At 42.9% G+C, this 25,415-nt stretch overlaps 3 protein-coding genes and 1 long non-coding RNA gene across 4 annotated transcripts; 3 read left to right on the top strand and 1 right to left on the bottom strand.

Annotated features, from left to right (window-relative positions):
• Nucleotides 1-895: 895 nt before the first annotated feature.
• LOC139198724 (uncharacterized) lies at nt 896-5,206 on the top strand. The gene is made up of 4 exons (XM_070827650.1): nt 896-942; nt 1,704-2,379; nt 2,473-2,574; nt 3,430-5,206. The coding sequence occupies exons 2-4, from the start codon at nt 1,744-1,746 to the stop codon at nt 4,660-4,662; spliced, it is 1,971 nt and encodes a 656-aa protein (XP_070683751.1). The 5' UTR covers nt 896-942; nt 1,704-1,743; the 3' UTR covers nt 4,663-5,206.
• A 4,296-nt stretch (nt 5,207-9,502) lies between these two features.
• Nucleotides 9,503-16,017, top strand: LOC139199214 (micronuclear linker histone polyprotein-like). Its single transcript, XM_070828249.1, has 6 exons — nt 9,503-9,547; nt 10,023-10,534; nt 10,997-11,140; nt 11,552-12,913; nt 15,060-15,135; nt 15,559-16,017. Exons 2-5 carry the CDS (start codon nt 10,067-10,069, stop codon nt 15,132-15,134), a joined length of 2,049 nt encoding a protein of 682 aa, XP_070684350.1. The 5' UTR covers nt 9,503-9,547; nt 10,023-10,066; the 3' UTR covers nt 15,135; nt 15,559-16,017.
• Nucleotides 16,018-16,841: 824 nt separating this feature from the next.
• On the bottom strand, nt 16,842-19,756 carry LOC139198995 (group XIIB secretory phospholipase A2-like protein). The gene is made up of 4 exons (XM_070827995.1): nt 19,426-19,756; nt 18,532-18,620; nt 17,529-17,694; nt 16,842-17,014 (listed from the first exon to the last, which is right to left on the bottom strand). Exons 1-4 carry the CDS (start codon nt 19,682-19,684, stop codon nt 16,896-16,898), a joined length of 633 nt encoding a protein of 210 aa, XP_070684096.1. The 5' UTR covers nt 19,685-19,756; the 3' UTR covers nt 16,842-16,895.
• Nucleotides 19,757-22,330: 2,574 nt separating this feature from the next.
• On the top strand, nt 22,331-25,000 carry LOC139199447 (uncharacterized). The gene is made up of 3 exons (XR_011584127.1): nt 22,331-22,405; nt 24,439-24,723; nt 24,892-25,000. It is a non-coding gene; the product is annotated as an uncharacterized lncRNA (long non-coding RNA).
• Nucleotides 25,001-25,415: the final 415 nt, after the last annotated feature.

Here is a 25,415-nt window from a genome sequence, read left to right as displayed (position 1 = left end):
TGGCCTCCAGTGTGTGTTCATCTTAAAACACTTGCTTGTAGTTTCAGTGTGTGCGGGGCAAATTTGAAGCTTTTTCAAAATGATGACAGAAGCCAGGCCAGTGAGGGGAAGGGGCTGTGTGTTGGTAAAGTGAAGAAAACAACCCATAATAGTCTTTTAATAGACTTTTTCTGTGATTGATTACTTTAAATGCCAATAAAGCCAAATGCACAGCAGAACTGTTGTCATTGAGCCGTTCCCAAGTGACATGATATCCTCTGGTTTGATTTTTGATAAACTGATACTGACTGTCTCACTGATCACATCCACGTGATTCAATGATGACCAAAACTTTTGGGAGTAAATATCCCCTGAAATCACCAAAGGTCAAACCAAGAATAACATCACATTATTAATACTAAGGCATTAGGTCTAAAATATTGGGATAAACATGCAATAATGATGCAATGTGCATCCTGCAGTATGCATCCTTGATATCAACAATTTAACTTCTGTTGCCATCCTACAGTGTGTTTTGATCATCTCGCTGTCATGTTTTATTATGAACAGTAACAGAAGTGGAGTATGCATTATTTTGAATTTAGAGTCACTCCTACCTCCTTGATGTTAAAAGCAAAGCGATCACTAATAACTTACATAGGCCTACATATAATACATCTAATATATACAGTCTATGCAGCCGCCAATAGATCCCACCAGAGCAGAGTGGTTGTTGTTCGCACTCCACCCAGGAGGTGGCGCTGCTTTAAATCTCTGGGTGCTGACTGGTAGAACACCAAACAGCTCAGGGGCGAGGAGCACCGCCTGCCTGGAAACTTGGTAACAAATGTAGGGTAACGGTTTGGTAGTTTGTTTTCGTGGGAGCTTTTGCAAATCGCCAAGCCTGCAGTTTAAGTTTCAGCATCTCCCCATAAAGGACAGTGGGATCGTCCGAAGGAAAAGGTAACGCTATGTTGAATGTAGCTAGCACCTGGACGCTAGCCACAAACTGCTCCCTACACTTCTACTGTAGCTGGTGTATGTGAGCACCAGGCCGAGGGGGTAACGTTAGTGCAAACGTGTCGGTATTGGCTAGAAATAATCGAAAGTCGATAATAAAAAACGCGAGTTTGATATTTTCATACTAAAGCTGTCTTGACAGATATTCTCCGTTATGCTACTTTGTGGCCTAGCTACCAGCTAGCCAGCTAACGGTGATGCTCAGGGCTAACGGCCACGATAAGATGTCCTCTGCATCTGAAGGCTGGTGTAGCTACTAAATAATTAGCCTCTCGGAGGCAATCTGCAATCCGGAGTGAAAAACTGCAGACCCATAGCTACCGTTAGTCCATCGATGTCAGGTCACTAAACTTTATTTTGGTCCCTTTCTACACCGCTGAGGAGACATCCTCCTTTCTGTCTCCTAGGATCACTCGTAGTTTATATTTGCTTCAATATGTTACATTATTATTCTGATGCCATCATGTTCAAGACTGACTGGAGGTTTTCAGTGGAACCACTCAGGTCTGATTGGTGTGATTTGAAAGCTCATTAAGACCAGTGTCCACTCAAGATGAATGAATGAATTCTTCATGATGTGTTAAGAGCCCAAATACTTGTGTTTATTAGTGATTGTTTCCAGTCTATGATCTAACTTTGCCTTATTCATCATCTAAATTCTTTACCCCATGGGTTTAAGGCTTTTTTCCCCCTTTTTGCTGCAGTCGTTGACATCCACCCAGCTGCTGGAGCAGCTGTGAGATCATGTACCCAAACAGGTCTGAGTACAGTCACAGGCGGCAGTACAGTGACAGAGGTTCAAGGCAGTGGGACAGCTATGATGACAGATGGGAAGAAAGACGTGAATCTCACAGAGATGTACCACGGGATTCCCATCATAAGTATAGTGGGGATGGACAAAGTTGCACAGAGAGGACGAGCAGGAGTCGAGAATACAGTGATTCAACCAAGAGTCTGTACAGTAAAGACTGGTTGAGCAGAGACAGAAGCCGAAAGAGCCCAGTGAGGAGACACATGTCGTCACCTGATTGGGGCGCTTCTGAAAAGAAAAGGCGGAGATTTACAGTGGGTGACGAAGGTGATTACAGATACAGCCGTGAGCCTGAGGATAAAACCGGCATGCAGTCACCAGACAGTGTTTTACGTGCACACGACCCCAAGGATCTCAATCACACACTACCCAAGGAAGAGGATTTTGCATACAAGAAAACAACTCCAGACCTCAGACACAGATATCTACAAGAGGAGTTCACTTACAGGCAGCAACATGATGATGTAACTTGCAGACGATTGTCTGGATATAACAAAGATAGAGATGGTCACAAAAGGAGCCGGGACCATTCACAAGAAAGGACTCAATCACAAGATCACTCTATGAAGGTTAGTCACAGTAAACTTCTAGTGTTAGCATCAGTGTAACCTTTGCGATTTGTAATGTAGTTTGATCAAATATTCTTTATCCTTATCAAACAGAGTTATGCCAAACCCAGAGGGAGCAATGACAGCCCTTCAACAGATACCGAGGATCACCGCATAAACAGAGCATGGTTTCCATTGAGTGGATCTAATGGACAGGTGGGTTCATTTCACATGTGGTAATGAGGGACTACCTTCAGCATCACTGACAGTTTGGAGTACAAAAAACAAAAAAGGTGGTTTTTGCTTTGTTACAACAAAATTGTTAGTTAGTCCATACAGTAGGCCTACACTACATAACCTGACCGTACTGCCTCAACAGATCCATACTGACACTCCTCTTCATAGAAGCAATATTATATAAAATATATTGGACACCAAGATGCAGAAGGTGACCATCAGTGGAAAACTGGCATGTAGATTATAGATTGTTAATGGACAGCGAAACAGCTGTCCAACATTTCTTCGTTGCTTCAGTAATTTCATTGCAGAGTTATTGATTAAGTTTGCATCTAAATGCAATTTGAATTTAATATCGGCTCAATACTTTCTCCCACTGACTTGTGGGATTGAAACCCCAAAAAACTGGAATTTAGACTTTCTTATCATTAGTGCCTAGTTATAGTTAGCTGCGATAATAGTTTTAATGCTCTCAAAAGCCACTTAATAGGTGTGTAGTTTTAAACCTCTAGTAGAGCTATGGGGTGTGCACAAGATCCAGCTCGAGCTAACCACTGATACTGAGATTTCCTAAACTCTCCACCAGTTGAGTCCTTTTGATTTAGTCTTCCTAGCCAGTAAAACTCCATATTCTTCAAAAATAGGCTTTTTAAATTCAAATTAATGAGAGAGGGCCACAATCCACCTGTGTTATTACGTTTTTAAGATATAGAATTAAAATGTTAGAGACTTGTATGTTGGACGGCTGTACACTTCTTACAGGTTGTTCCATTGACTTCAGATATTTTTGCCAAAGAGTGCAGATAATAGTTGCTTCCGTGTGTTTCCCATCAGTCTTTTGAGAGTGATGTCACCAACCACGGTGCTCCTGCTCTCGAACAGAAGTCTGCCAAGGGTTTCCAGCGTTTCCTCGACGTGCTCAACAAAGGGGTGAATGTGGACATGCTCACCAAAATAGTAACTCAGACCTCCACAGAACCGAATCATCGACCTCATTCTCCAGCTTCTTTCATGCACGCTGCTGATGGTCCGTGGTCTCCCAGCGGTGCCGGGAGGCAACAGGGCAGCCACCCAGCCACCAGCCACTGGAACGAGAGCGAGGGCTCCCAGAGACTGGCGCCTGCACAGCCTCGCCACAGGTCCTTTAGCCCAAAGGAGCGCTCTCTGTCAAATGAGACGTCTCTGCAAAGGGTTGACGGAGAACGAAGCTATGGCTCCAACAGTAGGTCCGGATCTCCCTCGGCGGTGGAAAAGATGACACTGACGCCTGAAGACGAGCACAAGCACAGGCACATGCAGGATGTTCTGCAGGCCATTGGCATGAATTTAGGATTTGAGGAACTGGGCCAAATGTCACATCGGATCCAGGAACGCTTGTATGGAAAGAAGGATGTTAACGGGGGCAGCCATCGTGGGCGAAGCAGGGAAAGGAACACCAGGCGAGCACTTTCACCAAGACCACAAAGCAGATCATCATCATCAAGCAAATCTAGTTGTAGCCCATCATCTCGGGAGTATTACATGAAAAAAGAATCCTATAGTGCTCAGAGGGATGTGCCAGATGTACACCAAGCACAGGCAGATCAGGCCGTTGGACATGGCCAGAATAGCAGCAGTAGCATTTTACAGGTGAGTGAGAATAGTGAAACTAACTCCCAGGAAAACACTGCTGCAAGTCAAGCATTTCCTCAAAACCCCATATACACGTCGTCAGAGCCGTCTCCTCCATCTCCTGTGATGCCGATGTACTCTCAAGTAAACTCTTCACCACTACCGTACCTAGCTCTTCCTCCAGTTCCGCCTCCAGCTCTGCTTCCTAACCTGTCCCAGGTTGGCCCCGGGCTTTACCTGCCTCGCCTGCCTCCCTTCTTCCCATACCCCCGTGGCCCACCTTTGAACATCTTTCCAGCAGTACTCACTCAAAGTAGTCAGCTACTCCCCCAGCACGTTAGTAATCCTTATCCAGCTTTGAACCTGCCAGGTCAGCCTCTGAACAGCGCACAAAAATCCAAAACTGTGTCAAGGCCTCGCTGTCTGCAGGTCATCGAAACCAAACAACCTGGCTGAAGACGGCTGCACAAGACCCAGTTTGACTTTAAAACTGACTTTAGTTGGAAAAGCATCTTGTGCCTCTGGAGACTAATATAAGGTATTCATGAAATAAACCCATCAGGGGGTTATAACCACAAACCACACATTTGGACATCATCATCAGAGTCAAACATTTCCAAGCAACTAGTCGAGCAGCAAGCAAAAGCAAGGCCACAAAAACGATGAAAACCACACAGACAATGAAATGGACAGCTCTTGTCTACAAGTGAATGAACAAATCGGTCGCCAGTGGTGGAGCCCTGTCTGTCTCCCAGTTTATAGCACATCAAAAACATTGTCTTCTTAATTTAGTTTTTCCAGATTGAATGCATTTCTAGCTTTAGTTGAAATTGTATTTGTGGTGTTTGTAGGATACAGGCCTTTATCCTAATGAAATGGCACCATAGTCCAGTGTTTAATCTTCAGAGGCTTCTACAAAACAAGCTCTACACTTATCCTTGTTTGTCAGGTTGATGTGTTTTTTTGTGTACACATACAGAAAGTTGTGTAAATATTTGAATTGCGTAATATTAAACACTGATTCAAAGTAAACCATAGTAATCTGTTTAATTGCATTGATTTTTCTTGACTGCTGTGTAAAACAGAAAAAGAGCTGCCCACTACATTTAGTTAAATTCATGAATTGCACACAGTACAGAGGACCGCAACATATAAGTAGAATACAACAGTATTTTGATAAAAAGCACCATTAGTAACCTGTGAAATGTTTCTTAATGTTTCCTCCACCACTTCTGTCCTGTGCATTTGTTCTTTAACACACCTCACTGGTACCTCTTTGGGGACAAAGTGGACTTAATGAAGGACAGTGGTTCACCTTCTGAGATCAGTTTGTGTTTTTATCCCTGCTGACTGGGTTGACTGCCGACTAAAAAGGGTGACTCACCAGTAGGAGTGTTCGTTTCACCCTGCAGTTTGCTAGTGGCGACTCTGTTGGTGTTTGTTTTTCTCACATGTGGACAAAGCACAGGTTGAGGTTGTTCCCACATTTAAATGTTGAATTTGACTTACAGCATGTAAAAGTAACAAGTGTGATGAAATGTAACCGAATATATCAGTTAAACACTTTTCTACACACCACGTCATCACACAGGTTTACTGCCTCCTGTTGCTTTTACTATTCTAGTTCATCCATGTGCAGAGGCGTAGGACAAGTTAATGTGAATCGTTAGATTTTTGTCGAGGGCAAGTGGAACATGAGCCTTTAATCACACCCCGTACAGTTATGGTCAAAATTATTAGCCCCCTAGGAACTATTGATCATTTCCCTAAAATACTATAAAAAAATAAATTTTCTAAAGTAAATCATCAATGATATGGCCCCGTTTTGGTACATTTGGAATGTAAAATAAATATTCAAGATTTCTTTATGAAAAATATGGTGAAAACTGAGAGGGTCAAAATGACTAGCCCCCATGTGATCGTGTGCTTTCAAAAAACATCAACTAGGTTTGAAACCACACCTGAGCAGTCAGTTAGCACTGAATCTTATTTAAGTGACTCCAAGAAGCAGGGTTAGTGTCACCTGACCACTTGATCGAAAGGGACTACTCTAGATTTGCTCCAAAATCTTGGTAAGAATTGATATCATCATGCCAAAAAGCAAAGAAATCAGTCTGGACCTCGGAAAGAAGATAGTGGATTCTCATCTTAAGGGGGAAAGGATATACCGCCATTTCCAAGTGTTTCACAGTTTCTAGAGCAGCTAAAGCACAATGAAACAAGAAAAGAAACTGTCCGCTTTCCAAAACAAATAGACAGAGATGTCAGCAAGAATCCCCGGATCTCTGCAAAGATGATGGTGCTGAACTGGCTTCCTCTGGACTTGATGTTTCACGTAAGACTGTCATGAGGACTCTTCTTCGTGGTGAAAAGTAAAACCCCATTGCTCTCAAAGTGGCACATCAAAGCCCGACTGAAGTTTGCCTGAGAAAATCTGAAACTTGGGGATGAGTTTTGGAAGTCGGTCCTTTGGTCTGATGAAACCAAACTTGAGCTGTTTGGGCATATGGATGCTGCTTTTGTTTGGCGAAGGAAGGGCGAAGCCTTCAACCCTAAAAATACTGTTCCCACAGTGAAGCATGGTGGTGGGAGCATAATGCTGTGGGCTTGTTTTGCTGCTTCAGGCACAGGAAACCTTGTTCGGGTGCATGGGAACATGAAAAAAGAGGATTATGTTGATATATTGAAGAATAACATCAGGAAGTCTGCTGCCAGTCTAGGTTTAGGTCGTCGCTGGGTCTTCCAACAAGACAATGACCCAAAATATATATCAAAGTTGGTCCAAAACTTTTTGAAGGACCCCAAAATCAAGGTTGTGGAGTGGCCCTGTCAGAGCCCAGATCTCAGTCCTATCGAGAATCTGTGGAGGGAGCTCAAGCTTAGGGTCCATGCTCGGAGGCCAAGCAATTTGGATGATCTTGAACAATTTGCCATGGAAGAATGGGCTAACATCCCTCAGGAGACATGTGCCAACTTAGTTAGAAACTACCATAAGAGGTTGTTGTCAGTTTTGGATCAGAAAGGCTACACTATTGACTATTAAATGTCAGAGGGCTAATAATTTTGGCCTTTGCGTTTTTTGCTTTTTTATTGTTTCAATTCAGCAAATCAGTAAAAATGTTCATTTGGCCTTATGCACATGTTGTCTTTGTTCTTGTGGACGCAAGAAAAACTCTGAACACTTTGGGTTCTGGCCCATGTCATTGAAAAGATAGAGGTTTTATAAAGGGGGCTAATCATTTTGACCTTAACTGTATATTATGCGCCCGTGTGGTACTCCGTCCAGCAGGTGGCGCTGTTAACTGTTAACAGTCCATGTTCAGCTCCTCTGAGGCAGTGAGGGCAGCTCTGGCTCCTCTTCGTCCGTCCGAGCTGTTTTCTAACACTAACGCTTTAAACTTGTCTAAAAGCTGAGCCTTATCAAAGCTCACTTTTGATATTCCACCTCCACGAGTTTCTTTTTTCAAACGTGATGCGACGCAGGAAGCGGCTACCTGAGCAGGCAACGTTACAGGTAAACAGTGTGTTTGCTAGTCTGCCAGGCTAAGCTACCAAACACACAGGGTTCATCCCGGTTTGCTGCTTCGCTGTTGGGTCCTCGATGAGCCAAACCAGGGATGTGACACCATGTCACAGGGACACAGACGGGCAGCTAGCAGGCGCCTCTTTCCTGAGGCAACATCCGAGCTAATCAGCCAGAGTCTCTGCTAACGACACACTGATGTGAACAGTCGCTGTGTGGGGGTTTGTGGACACACACACAAGGATGCAGGTGCTGTACTAACGGTACATGTGCTAGAACTATCCCAACAGAGAGGATTGAACTATTGATTAAAGGTGAAACACAATGACTCAGTCAGACATAAAGTGTGCTGATCCACTGTAACCCAGACTCTTTAGAATGAACCAAATAACAAGTGATGAAATGTGACCAAATATATCAGTTTACAGTTTTAATAAAATGCAGTAAGAGAAAACCTCACTGTCCTGGTGTCAGTCTCCTGACACTGTCTCCTGGTGATTTTTGAGAATCCTGATTTTTGGAACTTTGAAAAGCTTTGAAGAGACAAAACTTGGTCTCTGGCCCACAACAAAATGACCTGCATTTCAGACCCACAGCCTCTAAATTCAAAGGTAAGCGGAACTTTGTTTTCTGCTCATTTGAATGGTGTCTGAATGCAGGAGTGAAAACACCTGTACAAACTCATCTCCCATGAACCCAGTAACGCCACTAAGCAAATTCTTCACCGGAGGCAAAACAGGGCTGAGAGCAGAGGACCGAGTGAGTCCTGAGCATGTCTTTATGTTCTCATTTGGGCCTTTTAAATACCTGAATATACCATGGAGTGGAAGATATGAATGACTGGGCCAGATTGATATTGAATGTGCGCGCTGCATGTTGGCCTGTTGCAACCTTGGTGTTTGGTGGAAGATTAATTTGTCTTACAATAAGGGGGAAAGGAAATAACTGAGTGAACATAGTAAGTAGGGAAAGTGTAGGGCTAAAGTGCACTTAAAGAGAAAAGAAGAACTCACAAACTAAGTGTTGAGGCCACAGGCACGAGAAGAGTGACGAGCACCGAGTGGCTGAAGAGGAGCGATGAAGAAGTAGAGAAAATGAGAGTGTGAGAAGAGAGACTACATGATCTGTGAGCCATCAGCTCCGGTTGTCCCAGACCCCACACACAATTCTCATTCCCCCAGAGGAGTACACAGTAATAAATTCATGTTCGGCCTTTTCCAGAGTACCGCTGCATCCAGACTCACGGTAACTTTTTGCATTCACGGTCAACAATATACCTCCACACACGCGCTCACCGCAGGGTTTGTCTAAAGTCCGTCCACATTTAACAGAGTGGTGGCTAATGACCTACAGCATTTAGATGGAACCAGCTCTGTGATTACTCTGATCTACTGGTCTACTGATATGTAGCCCCCCCCGAGGTCAGTGTGAGGCAGATTCACCACATTAAGTGAGTAAAGACAAGTCACAGTTGTGGAGTATTTGGGGAGACACTTACATGGAGACAAGAGATGCACAGCCCCCTCACAAATTGAGGATGTAACTAAGGCTCCCAAACCACAAACAGTTGGGCAAATGTTGTCCATTCTGGGGATGGCGGGGTTCAGTCGACCATGGGTCTGTGACTATGCCATCATGGTAGCCCCCTTGCGAGGCCTTATTCGAGCAGCAGAACAAACAAATGGCAGAAGCAGAGGGAGCTTTTCAGGCTCTAGAGGAGGATATGTGAACTGCTCCAGCGTTAGGGAACCCTGACTGTACTAAACCATTTCATCTGTATGTTGCAGAGAGAGCAGGACATGCAGGAAACACCAACAGGTAAACAACCACTGGCCTACTACAGCTCTAGGTTAGATGACACTGAAGCAGTTTTTGCTTTCCAGAAAGCATCAGCATTAACAATGAAGCATCAAACCTTCTTATATACATCCCATCAATTACATGCCGTCCTCACCAGCCCCAGATTTGTCCCAACACAAGCCAGGAGAGGAGGGTGTAACAATTCAGCGCTGTAACACAGTTAATCCAACGGCACGAATGGTAATACCTGTAGAAGGTACACCACATGGCTGCGTTCGGGCCACAAGTGTCTTTCTGAAACCTTGTGATGACATAATCAGCCATCAATACTGATGTCTCCTGGCGATTTTTGAGAATCTAGATTTTTGATTTTTGGAAACTTTTGGAAATTTTTGAACTAAGGAAAAAGAGACAAACCTTAAAGTAACAGTCTGCATAAAGGTATGTTCAAATGAACCCACAGTCATTTCTCCACTCTGTCTCTGTTTTTCAGAGAGTGCGCTGACTTCATAAACTATACGGGAGACCGGCTGAAGGATGAATCCAATCGACTGGGAAGCTGTTCAAAGACTGCAGAGAAGTCTGCACCCAGATCAGCCGAGTGGTGTTCAGAACAGCATGGAGAACGGTGACTGGGACACTTACTGCCCAAACTCAAGATACACTGTTGATGGACCACAAAGCACCATGGCAGCAGACATGGGATGGAAGGGACCCAGTCCTCCCCCGCAGCATTTTTACATCAAGGAATCAGAAGCCGAAGACTCTGATGGACAACCACTTGAAATAGACGAGGAAGATGCAGAGCTGACAAGAAAGAGAAAAGAGCTTAAAGAGATAGAAGAGCAGATACTACAGAAGAAAGTTGCTATCGCTCTAAAAACAGTGAAGCCATTTGTGAAGGAGACTTGTGATGAACAACCGGCTACATGTGAAGGTGCAACTCTTAAAGACAGGGTGAATGTGATTCTGCAGCAACGACATTCTTCCAGCTGTCTGACAAAGGTAAGTAAGAGCTTGATGGATCAGTCACAGTGGCATGCACCCTGGTCAGAGAGAATAGAACGACTGGAAGGTACGCTGACCTCCAAAAGGCCTCACGTTAAAGATTTTATTATTTTACTCATTAACTTTTCATTATGTTTTTAATATTTTTATTGAATGACACAATGGACCACCTCAAAAGGTGCATGCTGAAGGTTTTGCAGGGTGCCCAGGCCCTTTTCCTTTTTGTTATTTTGAAACTATAAAAGCTTTCTTAACGTATTAAAGAAATGTGCCATCTTTAACTGTATACCTTTTTCGAAATCAGGTCATCTTTTACTCGCTCAGCTCTTCACTCTTGCATGCCACTGTAATCAACCGTCTGATTTCAGCCATTATTTCACCTTGAGAATGCAGTGCCTTTCCCCTAGCAGAGGCTAACTGTATATACCGTACGCTGTGTTGCCTCCTCTTGTCTCTCAGGTCCGTTCACCCAAAGAGAGACTGAACACATCCAGCCTGAGCAAAGAGGGTTTGCTGCAGGAAGACCACTGGCTGAAGCTCAGGGTGAAAGCGCTAATGAAGCAGAGATGTGGTGATTCCTGTGTTTTGCCTACACACAGGGAGGTTTGTATTATATTTCTGCTCCCTATTTTCTAGAAAAGAAATGTATTTAATATGTATTTCATATAAATAAAACTTAAAATCTACAAAATGACCAAAACACTGTAGTCTTTTCCTTACAGACAGCACCTTCTAATAGCTCATAAGCCTTCTTATAAATGAAAAAAGTAAATGGGTCGTTACAATAAGACGTTTTGATCAATTACAAAGTGTTGTCTTCTTTCAGTTTGAATCTAAAATCCTAGTTTGGTAGAAACGTGTGAAGAAAGTGAATAAAAACAGGCTCAGGACTCGATGCATCTTTTATTTTGTCTTTCGATACTCCAAGCAAAGAAAGTTCCTAATCTGGTTCCTTTTTTTTAATGAATGTTTTAACAATGTTGTGTGTGTTTGTGTGTATCTGACCTGTCCCAGGTTCCTGATGTCACACCGCCTCCTCCCAGCCAAAGCGTTACCTCACCAGCCAACGAGGAGAACAGTGTCGACAAGGGATTCCAGCGCTTCCTCAGTGTGCTCAACAAAGGAGTGGACATAGACTTGCTCAGTAGGATCGTCACTGATGACGATGTGGATCTCGTGAACTTTCAGCCCCCTGTCTCAGAGAACAAATCAGACCCCCCCTTTAGGAGCGAGAGTCAGCCATCAACCAGTGTAGAGAGAAAGACTGACCCACCAAGTCAAGAGAGACTCCTCCCACATGATGATGATGATGACAGAGGCTCTCGATCCAAGTCTCCCCCGGCGGCGAAGAAGAAAGAAGAAAAACCAAAGGTGGACGAGCAGCATGAACATCTTCAGAACATTCTTAAAACTCTGGGCTTGAGCCTGGGAGTGGAAGAGATGAGCAAATTAGCAGACCGGACTCAGGAGAGGCTGTACGGGAAGAAGCATGAAGACGTGAAGGCTGACAGCAGAGAGAAACAGGAGAGTCAGCAGAAGGCCTCCCAAAAATGTCGCAGGAGCTCATCCTCCTCCTCCTCCACCTCCTCCAGGTTGAGCTTCAGCTCCAGCCCCTCTCGCCATCGACGCTCCCACAGCAGACACTCGAAACGCAGGCGAAAGTCTGGAAGTAGTGGCTCCAGAGACAGAAGCAGAGATGGAGATGGACTGACACGCCGAGATAGTAACCAGGACGGTGAAGAAACACACAGAGACGGTGACAAAGACAGAGATGATTCCAATGAAACCTCCAATTATCAACATCCATATCCACAGAACAGAATGTATCCACATCTCCACCCTGCTGCTTTTCCTGTGTTTCCAGGTTACACTTCGTCCCAGTACAGTTCCTACCACAGTGGCACCTACAGCACTGATTCAAATTCTTACCCTTCCTCCTCTTATCCCAGCGGGTGTCCACAACAACAGTCCACCTCTTCTTATGACTATGACTATGACTTTCATTGCTCCGCAGGGGCACCAGTAATGATTTACCCAGAATGCGTTGGTCTCGAAGACGCCAACTTACTTGTGAATCCAGATCTGTCTAAAAGCGAAGGTCAGATCGGGTCGACTTCTGGCCCTCGCTGTCTGCAGGTCATCAACACTAAGCCACCGCCGAGGAGCAATCTAAAGCTGGTGAAGAAATGCCGCAAGAGGAGAAAAAAGACAGAAACTGCCAAGAGAAAACGAAAATTAGTATTAAAACGGAGGAAAGAGTTGAAGAGGAAGGTGGAGCCTCTGGAGAACAATGAAGATGATTCTGAAAACGATGAGTCAGAAGAGGAAAAACAGCTGCCAACAGAGGAGGAAATAAAGGCAAACCTGAGGAAAAAGGTGTGTGCAGGTTTGGGTTTGTCAGCTTCCTAATCCATCTCATTTTAGGTAGGTTGAGGTTGAAGTTTTTGTTCCGTTTGGCTCAAATTTGTTATGCAAAGGAGCAACACATTTGATCTGTGGATCAGGACCCTTATTTCTCGAGTGTCTCAGAGTAGATGTTCGCTCCGGAGCCAGTTTTGTCTCGCTTTTAAGACCAGAACCATTTCATCAACTTTCTCATCTGAGGATATCTCTCCTATGGAAAAACAGCTACATTCACTGAAATCCTTGGACTGCTTAAGCTGAACAATTATAGGACAGAAACATTACAGGAGGCGACACAAGTTATTATTAGGTGTATTTGAAAGGTGAGTTGTACTGTGAATAAATGTCTTTAATGTCTGTGTTTGTAAAACCAGACACGATACATGCCAGATGTTGTCCTAACAGTCTGGCTGGGATATGGCACATTGTTGTACACACACACACACATAGGCACTGTCAAATGCATGGCAGCGTTGTTTACGGCCTCATGCATCTTCAAGGAGCGCTGAGCGTATGTGCAGAGGTTTTAGGCAGCCGTGAAGAAATGCTGTAAAGTAAGAATGCTTTCAAAAGTATAAAGTTTAATTGTTGAATTAAATATTATTGAATTGAAAAATCTAAATCAAATCTATATTTGCTGTGACCTCCCTTTGCCTTCAGAACAGCTTCAGTTCTTCAGTTCAGTTTCAGGTTTTCACTCATCAGTCCAGAGCTCCTGCTGCCAGTTCTCTGCACCCCAGTTCTTCGTGCATAGTTGAGTCTCTTGGCTTGTTTCCATGTCGGAGGTTTGGCTTTTTGGCCCCAATTCTTCCACGAAGACCACTTCTGGCCAGACTTCTCCAGACAGTAGATGGTTACCTGGTCCCACTGGTTTCTGCTGGTTCTGAGCTGATGGCTGCTGGACATCTTCTGATTTTGATGGGAAATACGCTTAATGTGTCTTTCATCTGCTGCATTCAGTTTCCTTGGCCAACAGCTGCGTCTGCGGTCCTCAGCGTTACCCGTTTCTTTGCGCTTCTTCAGAAGAGCTTTAACGTCTTGAAACCGCAGTCTTCTCTGAAATGTGTGCCTGGGGGAGACCTTGCTGACGCAGCAGAACCACCTTGTGTCTTGTTGTTGTGCTCAGTCTGAACATGATGACCTGTGACATCAAACTGTCTTCACCAACCTCAGCTTGGCAGCAGAGTTTGGCTGTTCCTCCCCCAGTTTTAAGCCTCCTACACAGTTTCTGATTCAGTTCATTTCAATAAGTGGTTAATCACACACTTGACTATGATCCTGCAAAATCCCTGACTTTGTGCAACTGTACCGAGAAGAACTGATACTGTTCTGAAGGCAAAGGGAGGTCACAGCAAATATAGATTTGATTTAATTTTTTCTTCCGTTCTCTCACTTTGTATTTTGTAAATCGATTTCATTGTATATTTTTGAAAGCATTCTTACTTTACATAATTTATTTACACCTTCCTAAGACTGACCAGTACTGTATATTTGATTCTATTCTATGTATATCTATATATATATAGAATATCGATATCTGTTGTTGACATTTGCAGACACTACTACAGATGACAAATAACTCCAGACGGATCATGATATGACCTTTATCACAGTACAGTTCCACTGGCAATGAGTAAATGATAATACAGTACAGTTGTAAAAGTAACTTTGGTATTTTTAAATCCGGGCTCTGTTTTTACATATTTTGGGTTCAAAATAACTGGTGAGTGGAAAAGTTTAGAATTGTTCATGTAGATCGCCGCAGACAGTCTGCAATGGATGAATGAAATGTAATGAAATATTTTGGGGGACCTGCAACCATCATTGCTTGTGTTGTTGTGTTATTTAGGTGTTTTAAAGGGTTAGTTCGGATCCAGCAGAATATTTGTGTGATACACGATCAGAGACTCCAGAGGAGTGTGGTGGCTTTGAAGAGGGTGATAGAACCTTATAGGTCAGTCTCTGTAGGGATCCTTTCCATAATGTTTTCAGACTCTTCAAAATATAAATGAATATGTAAAAAATATTGCCTCGGTTACCCTACAAGGTGTAACATGTAATCATAAAACACTCTATTCCAAGTTTTTCTGTTTTGTTCAACCACTTTTGTTTTTTCTAGCTCGAAGCATTTAACCAGAAGGTGAAGCAAAAACATACACAGCCAGCCAACTCCCTAACCCCTCCGACTGGTTAAAGTAAGTAAACTAAAGCATGAGAAAGTAGCCTGTGGGTTCTGTGAAGAATTAGAAACTTGCTGCTTGTCCCTGTTTTATGAGAATTCATCAAATGAAATGTTAACTAATTGGTCTACTAATTTACCAGTACCCATATATAACTCTTCCCATCTGACAGGCATTATATAAAGTCATATTAGCCTCCATTTTAGAGGTAAAGATCAATTCGATCCAACAAAACATCACAGAATATCTTTTTTTATTGGAATAATGTAGAATTAATCTCCAAAGAGAACAATTAATGTAAAATGTCTTAAATGCATAGTGTTTTTTAAATGAACTCCTCGTGAGCTGTATGAAGATGTAAATGTAAATTTGCAAGCAGCACTGAGTAACTGCCATGTTGTCTCACATGTTTATTGTGTTTGTCTCCTTTTTCCACAGATCTGTGGAGCATCACAAGTGTCTTTAACCTGAACCTGCTGTGAGCCCCAACACGCCATGTTTAACATCCGCTATTTACACAATTCCTAGTGTAACGGGACCATCAAGTATTTTAGTCAGATTTCCAGATTTGTACTGAGTCACCTTCAAACTCGAACACATGACATAAATGATATCTTCTTCAAAAGAATATTTTTATGCAATTTATTGTCAGATTGCGTTAAGACAGGTTTTAATCATTTCAGTTCTATGTTTCTTTGAATATCACTACTTTGTAACTCTGTTTCTATTCTCCCTTTTTTCTCTTGGGACTGTATAAATGGAGCAAAATGTGCTTTGTATGCTCCGTCTGAATTTGTTGATAAAACATCTATCTTTTTTAGTCACTGAGCCTGCAGTCCGGTCCTGGTACTTTGTCTTCTGACTCTTGATGCTGTCCACCAAAAGCTCAGAATTTCCACATGTCGGACTCTTTAGTCCGTAACGAGATACCTCAAACACTAATAGATGAATTGGTCCTGTCAACATCATCTGTCACGTTGAAATGTTGAGAGTAAAGTCAAACATTCAGTAACAGTGCCGGGCAGAAGAAAAAACAAGAGAAGGATTTGTTTTTTTTTTCATTTCAAGAATAAAGTTTATTCTTCCATACAGCTGAGAGATAAGAACACATAAATGCACCACTGCAGAAACTCCAAATGCGAGCACTGAGCTCCAAGGACAGCTAAAACTAAGTACTATAAGATGTAAACTGAGCCACACTCGACAATGAAGAGCCCAACTTGAAAATGTAGATGTGTGATTAACGATTTCTGAGCTCTTAGCCCTGTAAGGGCTGTAGCTCAGGTTAGGATTTTGAATTATTCAGATACCTCATTAACGGTTCAGCTTCTCTTCTTTTTTAAACTTGTAAATGGATTGGTTTAGACTGGGCTTGAATGCTGTCAGTAGTTTACTATGAAAGGAAACAATTAGTCATACATGTGTCACCAACATTTCTTCATACGGTAGACTATCCCAGGCATGATGTGATGTCTCACACATATGGTGCTTTAACTGTTTTAGCGTCGATGCCATCACTGCAGAGAGCTTTGGTGCACCTCTACCAACAAAAAAAAAGTTTTGGCTTGCAACACAGTGGAAAGTTGAACCTTTAGTAATAGCATCCACATGTAGTTGCAGTAAAGTAAAAATGATGACTGAACAAAACAACTTCTAAATAAATTACTCAAGTAGTCACACAGCAGTCTTTGCAACACCAGAGCTCAGAGCGGCAGCGTCTGGTGTGCTGCTAGAGTCGACACAGTTATAAATAGAAGAGTGTTTCCCGTCTTGGTCTAAAGTTCGTCTTTCTCCTCTCCTTGACAGAAGCACGCTGCTCTCTGGCTGTTCATGTAGGGTCTGCAGCCCAGAGTCCACACCGTGTTGAACAAGGTGTCCGCGACCGTCTCACATGCTGAGGACAGGTAGTGACAGAGAAAAGGCAGTCAGTGAAGAGCAGTACGTAACCTGACATTTCCTCAGCATACGGTTAAGTACATCGTGCACACAGAGTGGTCGGCACCTGACACGTTTTAAGCACTTGAGCGTTTTAATGATTTTTGCTTAGATCTCAAAAGCAGTTTTTATTTTTTAGGAATGTTTCGATCTCTTCTAACAGATTTTATACATCACATTAAGCCCTAATTCGTAACATTTAATCTTGAGAATCAGGCTGGTGAAAGGTCCAAGATCAGCAGTGAACTTTAACTGTCCTGCCTGCTTTTTTCATGGAGGGATATTTAAGTATCACAATTGGTCATCATTAGCTGTCACATGCTGGGTTCATGTCAGATATCTAGGGCCTCCCCCACAGTAGCAAGTACAGTGCCCCCCCCAGTCCTTTTTAACTTTAAGGCTGAATTATTAAAGGTGAGGTTGCGCTCAGGGACCCTAACTGTGGATAGAATAAAGCTTAAAACCTTACTGACCTTCCACCTTTGACACAAAGCCAAGGCTCTTCTTGAGGTCCGAGCAGATGCTGTGGAGGCACCAGCGGAACTTGGAGTCACAGCGGTACTTGTTGGAGCCGCAGGTGTCGTAACACATATCCAGCTGGTTGCAGCACTTTGTCATAGCGGGGATGCCCATGTCCATCTGGCACACAACAAAGGTTATTAATGTTCACACTGTTCATTACTCTGGACATTTAGGGACTGTAGAAACATGATTAGAAGGAGGGATAGGGAGATGGGACCATGATGTCAGTTTTTTAAAATGGTTGACATGGATCTGTTTAGCAGTGATGGAACATTATGTATTTCACGAGGCAGCAGTTGAGAGAACCACTTCAGTTCCCCAGAAAGGGCTCAGAAAGGGCTGTCTGGTGGCAAGGTAAAACAGGAAACATAGATCATGCACATAAACTGATTTCTTTCTAGGAGGGTGCTTCTACAAACTGAGGGCGTGCCAGCCACCACTGCACTACTGTAGGTAATATACTGAGTTTGGATAATCCAAACTATCCTCTTAATTCTGCATCATAACAGAACTCCAGTAAAGACAAACGACAGTTCAGCTAGTTCAGCACAACCTAGCGTAAGTGAAAATATTATAGAAATTCACAATATTACCTCAGTGTCAGGGGTAATAACTGATCATTTAACAGCTCTTAGTTGGAAAGTAGACTGCAGCTTGAATGTTCAATGAACAGCATGCACCATTTGTTAGGTTTCCAAATAGTTTTGGCAATTGTTAATTTCACTCCTTGTGTGCAATTTGATCTATGTAATAATGTTCCACTAGCATGTTAAGCTTGAAAGCTGCTGAGAGTGTTGCAGTGTATTTAATCTAGGGAGGGTTCAAAGCAGCTAATAATGACTCCAGGGAGTTATTATGTTTGTTCCCTCTTCCCCACACTGATCACTTTTATAGTCCCTTAGGAATGTAGATTCAACTTTTTATATCACTGTCGATTAAATGTCCGTGTTGTACCCCTTCTGGAACAGGAAGACCAAAGAAGTAGGAGCTACATCCATTGGGTTCTGGCATCTGGTAGCCGGGGCGAGGAAGAGGAGCTTTACCTGAAAACGGAAGCAAAGAATAATATCAGGTGTCGGTCATGTTTCACAGCAGGCCAGTGGAAATGTGCAGAAGTGACATTCAGATGGGTTTAAAAGTAAATTCCTGTTTGCACAAAGAGAAACTCATTCGTTACATATCCATTCACATTTCATCAGACACACTCCACAGTGAAACCTCTCCTATCACACTGGGGTTACAGTCCAGGTCCCTCCTCCAGATGATAACAATGGTGATAAGTTCAAGAAGTAAATCCTATTAAGTTTTGATGAGTAATCAGTGAGAACATCTGCATCTAAAAGACAGAATTCACAAAAATGACAATTCTGTTGTAATATGTATCTATGTAATATGTTACTGTCTGTACCTTTAGTAAGGTAACGGAAAATCAATATTTGTCAAAGATTTTGCACAAGATTGACCAATCTTGCAAAAAACCTCCCATGGATTTCACCTGTATGGGCTTTTATATGTCTTTTTGCCAATATTCAATTTCTATAGATACAAATTCTCATTCCAAAAAAAAAACAAAACTTTAAGCCTCCCCAAAAACTCTACACTTGTGCTGTATGATTTACCAGCACTCGTAGATCTGCTGCATGTAATCAGTGTTAAGGGGAAACTATAATACACTGACTGCTTTCACTTAACATTCAATTCTAATTCAAATTTTTTTTTTTTATAAAGAGGAACCAAGATATATCAGTGGTTGGTGGTTTATCATTGGTTGATAAAAGATGAATATCTGTGTTATTCTAAGCCTAAACCATACTGCATAATACGCACCCATCCATTTAACCCACCTACCGTATCGACAGCGGTATTGGCACACTCCATCCCGCCCGCCCATGAACTCCAGCATGGAATCAAAGTAGGTGCTGACCGACTCGAAGCCGCCTCTGAGGGAGTCTAGTCCCCAATCGGTGTCCTCGTCCTCCGTCTGCGTGCCATCAGAGGCCTGGGCTGGGGGTGATAGTGCTGGGTCCTCAGCCTCCTGACTGGCACCACTGTGGATAAACAGGCCCAGCAGGAGCAGGAGGGGAGCAAGAAGGGCCCAACGGGTCATCCTGGAGCTCAGCGTGAACAGACTTAAGAGTTCAGAGACTGGGGGGAAACAAAATCACTCTAGAGGCAATACTGAAACTGTCTGCGTGACCTGGACTTTGAGCCAGACGCAGGGGCGGCCTCACATGTGGAGGAACAAAGTCCAGCTTCTATCTCCTCTTTTTAACATGTCTCAGCTTTTATCACTCGCTGATTAATGAGACTGGATTTGTGCACCGCTCACCTGAGGAGGTTCAGTTCCATTTTACTCCCATTATCCTCTGGGGAGGGGATTTGCTGTAAAATTTGTAAAATTTGCTGTGAGCTTCACCACAGAGCTCCACTGCCTCGATTCTCAAATCAGCAAATTCGTGTGCAAACCGTCTGTAGAAGCAAACTGATCAAAATACCTCATGAAACTAGCTCATAACAGCTCTTTTTGTTATCAAAAACTACATAATATGAAGGTGTTTATGTGATAAAATGATTTGGTATAAATCACCAGACTGTGGAGAACCGAACTGAATACGCCCTCAGTGTGTGTGCATGTATTTGTGAGTGTTTGCAGGCATTCAAAGGCATGTTTCTGACACGTCTGTAAGCTTAAGTAAGTCTATTATGGCCCAGACTAGAACCTTGGAGGCTTGGTGTCCCCAGACGTCACTACACATGTGACAAATGGAGATAATTAGGATGTCACATATCATGTTGCAACACAGAACTTGTTTAAACATCCAGATGAGTTTATTTAGTGAATTTGGCCCATTTTGTGGGCTAAATGTGAGAATTTGCAACAAAGCAGAAACGTGACAGCAAATCACTTACAAAAGGACGCTCATCACATGTACGACCACTGATCTGAAGACATGCGCAACTCAAATTGAGGAGCACACGTGACACAGGTGGAGGAAAGAGAGTCAAATGAAGACGACAAACAGATATAATCACATTTAACATACTCATCAAAGTGACTGATATATGAGGCGTTTAATGTCTTGGTGTTTCAGGAATTTAATATATTGGTGATAAGTGATTATTAGTCATTATTATAATATCATTACTAAAGTGTGTACGTTTGGCTGAGTCTCTTTCATTTGGGTAAAGGGACATAATATTTAGCAGGTAATATCAGAGGCCTATCGGACGTTTGGCTTGTGGCAGTAAGAAAAGCACAAATGCTACGAATAACACAGACGCTGGGCCTGTTCTATTCAGGTGTATCAGTAAACCATGACCGTGTGGCAGTATGACCAATACCAAGACCCTGTACCTGGAGCAGCTAAATGGAATTCAGCCATCATTCATTGTTACTCACACATGATCCATATTCTCATTAGAAATTATGTCCTCTGCAGAAATTCCTCTGAAACTTACCTTTATGTCCAAAAGCAAATAAGCTTCGTTTCAAAGTGTTTAACGATGTTCATTCTTCAATACATCCGTCAGGCAGTCTCCTTAGACAAAAGGTTCAACTTTGATCACAACAGCTGTATATTCTGTGATGAGGGAATAGAAACTACTCTGTGCTGCAAATCACAGAAGTATATGAAGAAGAAAACCAACAAAAAGCTACTGAATATTATTGATTATTATTATTTCCTGAGAATTGTTAGGAAAGATCCCTTGTTTTTTTTCTTCGTTCTATTGGCAACCCTAAACAAAACCTTAAAGCTTGAGCTGTGATTTGTCCTTGTCAAAGAGAATTTGAGTTTCTGAGACTTAATAAGACAACATGGAGGAAGCTTTACAGTGTTATCAATTGTTAAACTATGAATGGCCACTCCCATTACAGTCACCACCAAATATCAGTGGTGGAATGTAACTAAATACATTTACTCAAGTACTGTGCTTGGGGTACTTCTCTTGAGTAATCCCATTTCATTCTACTGTGTGACCCAATGATGTAAGAATCCGCACATGAGCATCAGGCGTTAGTCAGTGGCTAGAAAACTTTTGGTACCTTAGATAAGCTTCTGAATGCAGGACTCCTACTAGTCAGAGAGTATTTTTACACTGTAAGTGAAAGATGGGATCACTCCTGCCAACACTGCCAAAAATACCAGGCAGTACCAAACCTCACCACTAGGTGGCGCTGGGTGCCGTGTACCTGCCCCCTGCCGTAGAGTAGTAGATTAGAATCCGGCGTGATGACGTTTGTCTCAAACACGGAAGTAGTGCTAACTATGGAGTGACGTACCCAACGGAGCCATGTGAACGTTTACCATGGGTGTATTATATGAACATACATGATATTTGCTGGACTGTAACCTCAAACTGGGACATATTTCGGTGTGAAATGTCACGCAGGGTAGGATAGGGGAAGGGAAGGCTTTCTGTGTGCGCGAGGCAGTGTTTGTTGTCTCCCCCGTTTGCAGGTGTCTGTCTGAAAGTTAGTTTTTTACTTTAATATCTTCAGACTGGGTCACACGTCCTCGGCTATGGATGTCCTGCCAGTCATTCAACGGGAAGAAAGAAATTAGTAATTAAAGTCAAACGAAATGGCTTTCGCAAACCTCTTCACGGGACTATCTTCTATGGAGGAGGATGTGAGGAGCTGTGGTCAGGCAGCCTCTGCCAGGACACTCCGCAGGTATTTACCTACACTGGTCATCATGTGGGAATGAACGGCCCTCATCTGTGCACTCATCACTGTCTGGGTCTGTTCTGTAGGAACGAGACGGAATGTGGTACACGAGGCCGAAAGAGGAAAGCCCAGGGTGAGCAGAGCCATCCACACAAAAAGGTCAGCTGAACCTGAACTCTGAAGTTGACTGTTGTGTTGTTGTTGTTGTGGTTGTGCTGCTTCACTGGGCCTCACAGGCCTCCTCAGCCCTTGGCCCATACAGATTATGTATGATGTGAGAGTTCATATTTCTTGTTTAAAAGACAATCAAATAACAACAAAGAGACACAGAACGACTGCAGTGGCACTGTAAAGAGATTAAACATGATTGTGACAAGTAACAACTGCAAACACAGAAGGACCACAAAAACATTCAGAATATCTACAAAGAAATGTAAAACAACTACAAAGAGACACAAAAGGACTTCGGACAAATGCAAAACAATCACAGGGACAAAAGTGAATTCAAGCATCTGAAGTTGCTTTTGTGTCTCTAGTTCATCTGCAGAAGAGACCCGAAACAGTCCTTCAGTCATGGTGGCTCGCTCTCACGTCGGAGGTGTGGGGGTGTGTTTACATCTCTGGGCCCCTTGTCAAATAATCAGCTGACACACCACTACATCAGATGGACAGCTCTGGGTTCCTGCATCGTGTTACACTGCTTAAATCACACATCGGATCTGGATGAAAACTAAATATTCAAGATAAAAATCTTTACTGGACGTTGTGTAATTTGTTGAGAACAAAATGACGTAATAACGGACGACGGAAACCAACAGACTGAGGGCTGGATTCTAAATCATATCGAAAATCAAAGTAAAAAAACTGAAATCAGAGGCTGATCCAACTTGCATGAATTTCATCACGGCAACTCATAATGTGACTCAGTAGCGTGTATGGCCCCCACGCACTGGGCGCCAATGGCAGACCTGCCAATTCTGAATGCCAGTCAAGCTGCACGGTGCTGGGCTGTGAGCACAGGTCCCACTAGAGGACGTCGGGCCCTCATGCCATCCTCATCGAGTCTGGCTGTGACAGTTTGGTCAGAAACATGCACACCAGTAGCCCACTGGAGGTCATTTTGTAGGGCTCTGCCTGTTCCTCCTCGGACAAAGGGTGCTGCTGGTTTGATGCCTGTACGGCCCCGTCCAGCTCTCCTCGTGCAACAGCCCGTCTCCTGGTATCTCCTCCATGCTCTTGAGACTGTGCTGGGAGACGCGGCAAACCTTCTTATGACGGCACGTAGAGATGTGCCATCCTGGACGAGCTGCGCAACCTGAATGGGCCCCCTCATGCTACCAGCAGTGACAAGGACACTAGCATAACACAAAACTAGAGAAGAACCAGTCAGGAAGGATAAGGAGAGAGCAATGTGTCTGTGTCTGTGTCTGTGTCTGTGTCTGTGGCCACAACCTGCAAAACCATTCCCTTTTTGGGGCTTGTCTTGCTGTTGCCTCTCCAGTGCAGTGATGTCACTTTCATTTGCACCAAAACAGGTGAAGTGGATTCACAATCACTAATGAGTCCTAACCGGACAGATGTGTGTCCCTGAAGTTTAATTGACTTGGCGTTCTACTGTGATGATTAAGTGTTGGAGCAGTGTAGATAAACTCAGTTTCCAGCTAATGCTAACGTTGATGCCGGCCCTACCCAGTGTTTATTTTCAGCATTATGAGTGTTGTCTAATGCGCACCTGGTAGACTGATGCACAGAAAAGTGTATTAGTATTAGTGATACAACATTTTAGTCATGGACCTTTTTGTCAAGCAGCACATTTAGAATATGAAATGCATACATCTTTGTACTAAAGCTAAATAAAAAAATAAAAAACATGACAATTACAACCTGGGTAACTGATAAAAACATCCTTAAATGTGACAAATGTGACAGAATTAATAGAATAGAACTAAAACTACATCCTCCAAAATGACCATAAGGGCTCTAAACAACAAAAACAGAACATTTCAGCTTTTTGTGGGAATGTTGTATTAGACTGCATTAGAAACAAGTTGGACTTACCTAACTTGAAAAGATTGTGATAAATAATCATAATAGATATTATTGTAAGATATAAGATGTAGATTAGATATATGCAAGACATTGTAGATTTACTTTCCTTTGACATTTCATTTCTTTGTGTTTTCTCTCCACAGATACGATGTGGAGCCCAGATGATGCACAACACTGAAAGTGAACATTCAAGTTTTGTCCTCAGCAAAGAAATGATACACGGCAACAGAGATCAAGCTGGCCACAATAACTGGTGTCAGAAAGGTCAGAATTACAAAACTAAAAATAACCGTAATGTGAACAAGCAACAACAGAAAAATCAGCACCAACACAAGAACAGAGGCAGACCAGGCTGCCGAGGTGGAAGCCATCAGACTAGACCCCCTTGGAGAAAAGAGGGAAGGGACAGAAATAAAAATCAGAAGCAGGTAAGAAAGACTTTTGGCTTTATTTGCGAGGACAAATGAAGTAACCGTCTGTAACAAAGCTCAAAATGCCGTTTGAAATGAGTTTGGAGGCAAGAAACATCTTGAAATGTATCATGTATGAATTGAATTGCATTTGAATCTTATTGATATAACCATTTTTCCTCTTAGGACTTGGAAGTAAAACGGACAAGGTTCATGTCACAGGAGTTCAAGGACCAGAATGCTTTGTTGGTGGATGGGCGGTTACTTTGTCGACATTTCATTTGGGGAAGGTGCATAAAGGCAGGTTTTGTTTGTGTATATTCTTACATATTTTGTTAAAATGATATGACCCCAAAATTGCTGAGTCAAAGTGACTTGATTTATAGAAAAACATGTTGTTATTATTATTAACTGAGTGCTGTAATGCCTCACTCTGTGGTGTCCTAACACGCTCTCTTTCCTTTCCTGTTTGCAGGGTGACGGCTGCCAGCTGGAACATACACAGGGCTACAACGACCTCGTCAAAGAAATGTGCAAATTTTATGTCCAAGGACTGTGCACAAAAGGGAGCAGCTGTCCGTACATGCACAATATCCTTTAAGTCAACTGCAATAAACTGTACATAGTAGGTGATTAGAATTTTCAACAGGGAGGTGGCCCAGTTGGAGCCCCCCTGTATTCCCAGAATATTATAGGAATACATGATTCTC

This window comes from Pempheris klunzingeri, chromosome 3, assembly GCF_042242105.1.
Source record: "Pempheris klunzingeri isolate RE-2024b chromosome 3, fPemKlu1.hap1, whole genome shotgun sequence".
Lineage (NCBI taxonomy): Eukaryota > Metazoa > Chordata > Actinopteri > Acropomatiformes > Pempheridae > Pempheris > Pempheris klunzingeri.
Note: the sequence above shows the minus strand (reverse complement) of the source record. Positions and strands in the feature narration are given on the sequence as shown.

Excerpts from the sequence above, each read along its gene's own strand:
- LOC139199214 (XM_070828249.1), top strand. The coding sequence starts at position 10,067 with ATGAATCCAATCGACTGGGAAGCTGTTCAAAGACTGCAGAGAAGTCTG. Across the intron at positions 10,535-10,996 it reads CTTCCAGCTGTCTGACAAAG|GTCCGTTCACCCAAAGAGAG; the intron begins GTAAGTAAGAGC and ends CTTGTCTCTCAG. Across the intron at positions 12,914-15,059 it reads AGGCAAACCTGAGGAAAAAG|CTCGAAGCATTTAACCAGAA; the intron begins GTGTGTGCAGGT and ends TGTTTTTTCTAG.
- LOC139198995 (XM_070827995.1), bottom strand. The coding sequence starts at position 19,684 with ATGACCCGTTGGGCCCTTCTTGCTCCCCTCCTGCTCCTGCTGGGCCTG. Across the intron at positions 18,621-19,425 it reads CCAATACCGCTGTCGATACG|GTAAAGCTCCTCTTCCTCGC; the intron begins GTAGGTGGGTTA and ends TTCCGTTTTCAG. Across the intron at positions 17,695-18,531 it reads GTCTTCCTGTTCCAGAAGGG|ATGGACATGGGCATCCCCGC; the intron begins GTACAACACGGA and ends GTTGTGTGCCAG.
- LOC139198724 (XM_070827650.1), top strand. The coding sequence starts at position 1,744 with ATGTACCCAAACAGGTCTGAGTACAGTCACAGGCGGCAGTACAGTGAC. Across the intron at positions 2,380-2,472 it reads CACAAGATCACTCTATGAAG|AGTTATGCCAAACCCAGAGG; the intron begins GTTAGTCACAGT and ends CTTATCAAACAG. Across the intron at positions 2,575-3,429 it reads TGAGTGGATCTAATGGACAG|TCTTTTGAGAGTGATGTCAC; the intron begins GTGGGTTCATTT and ends GTTTCCCATCAG.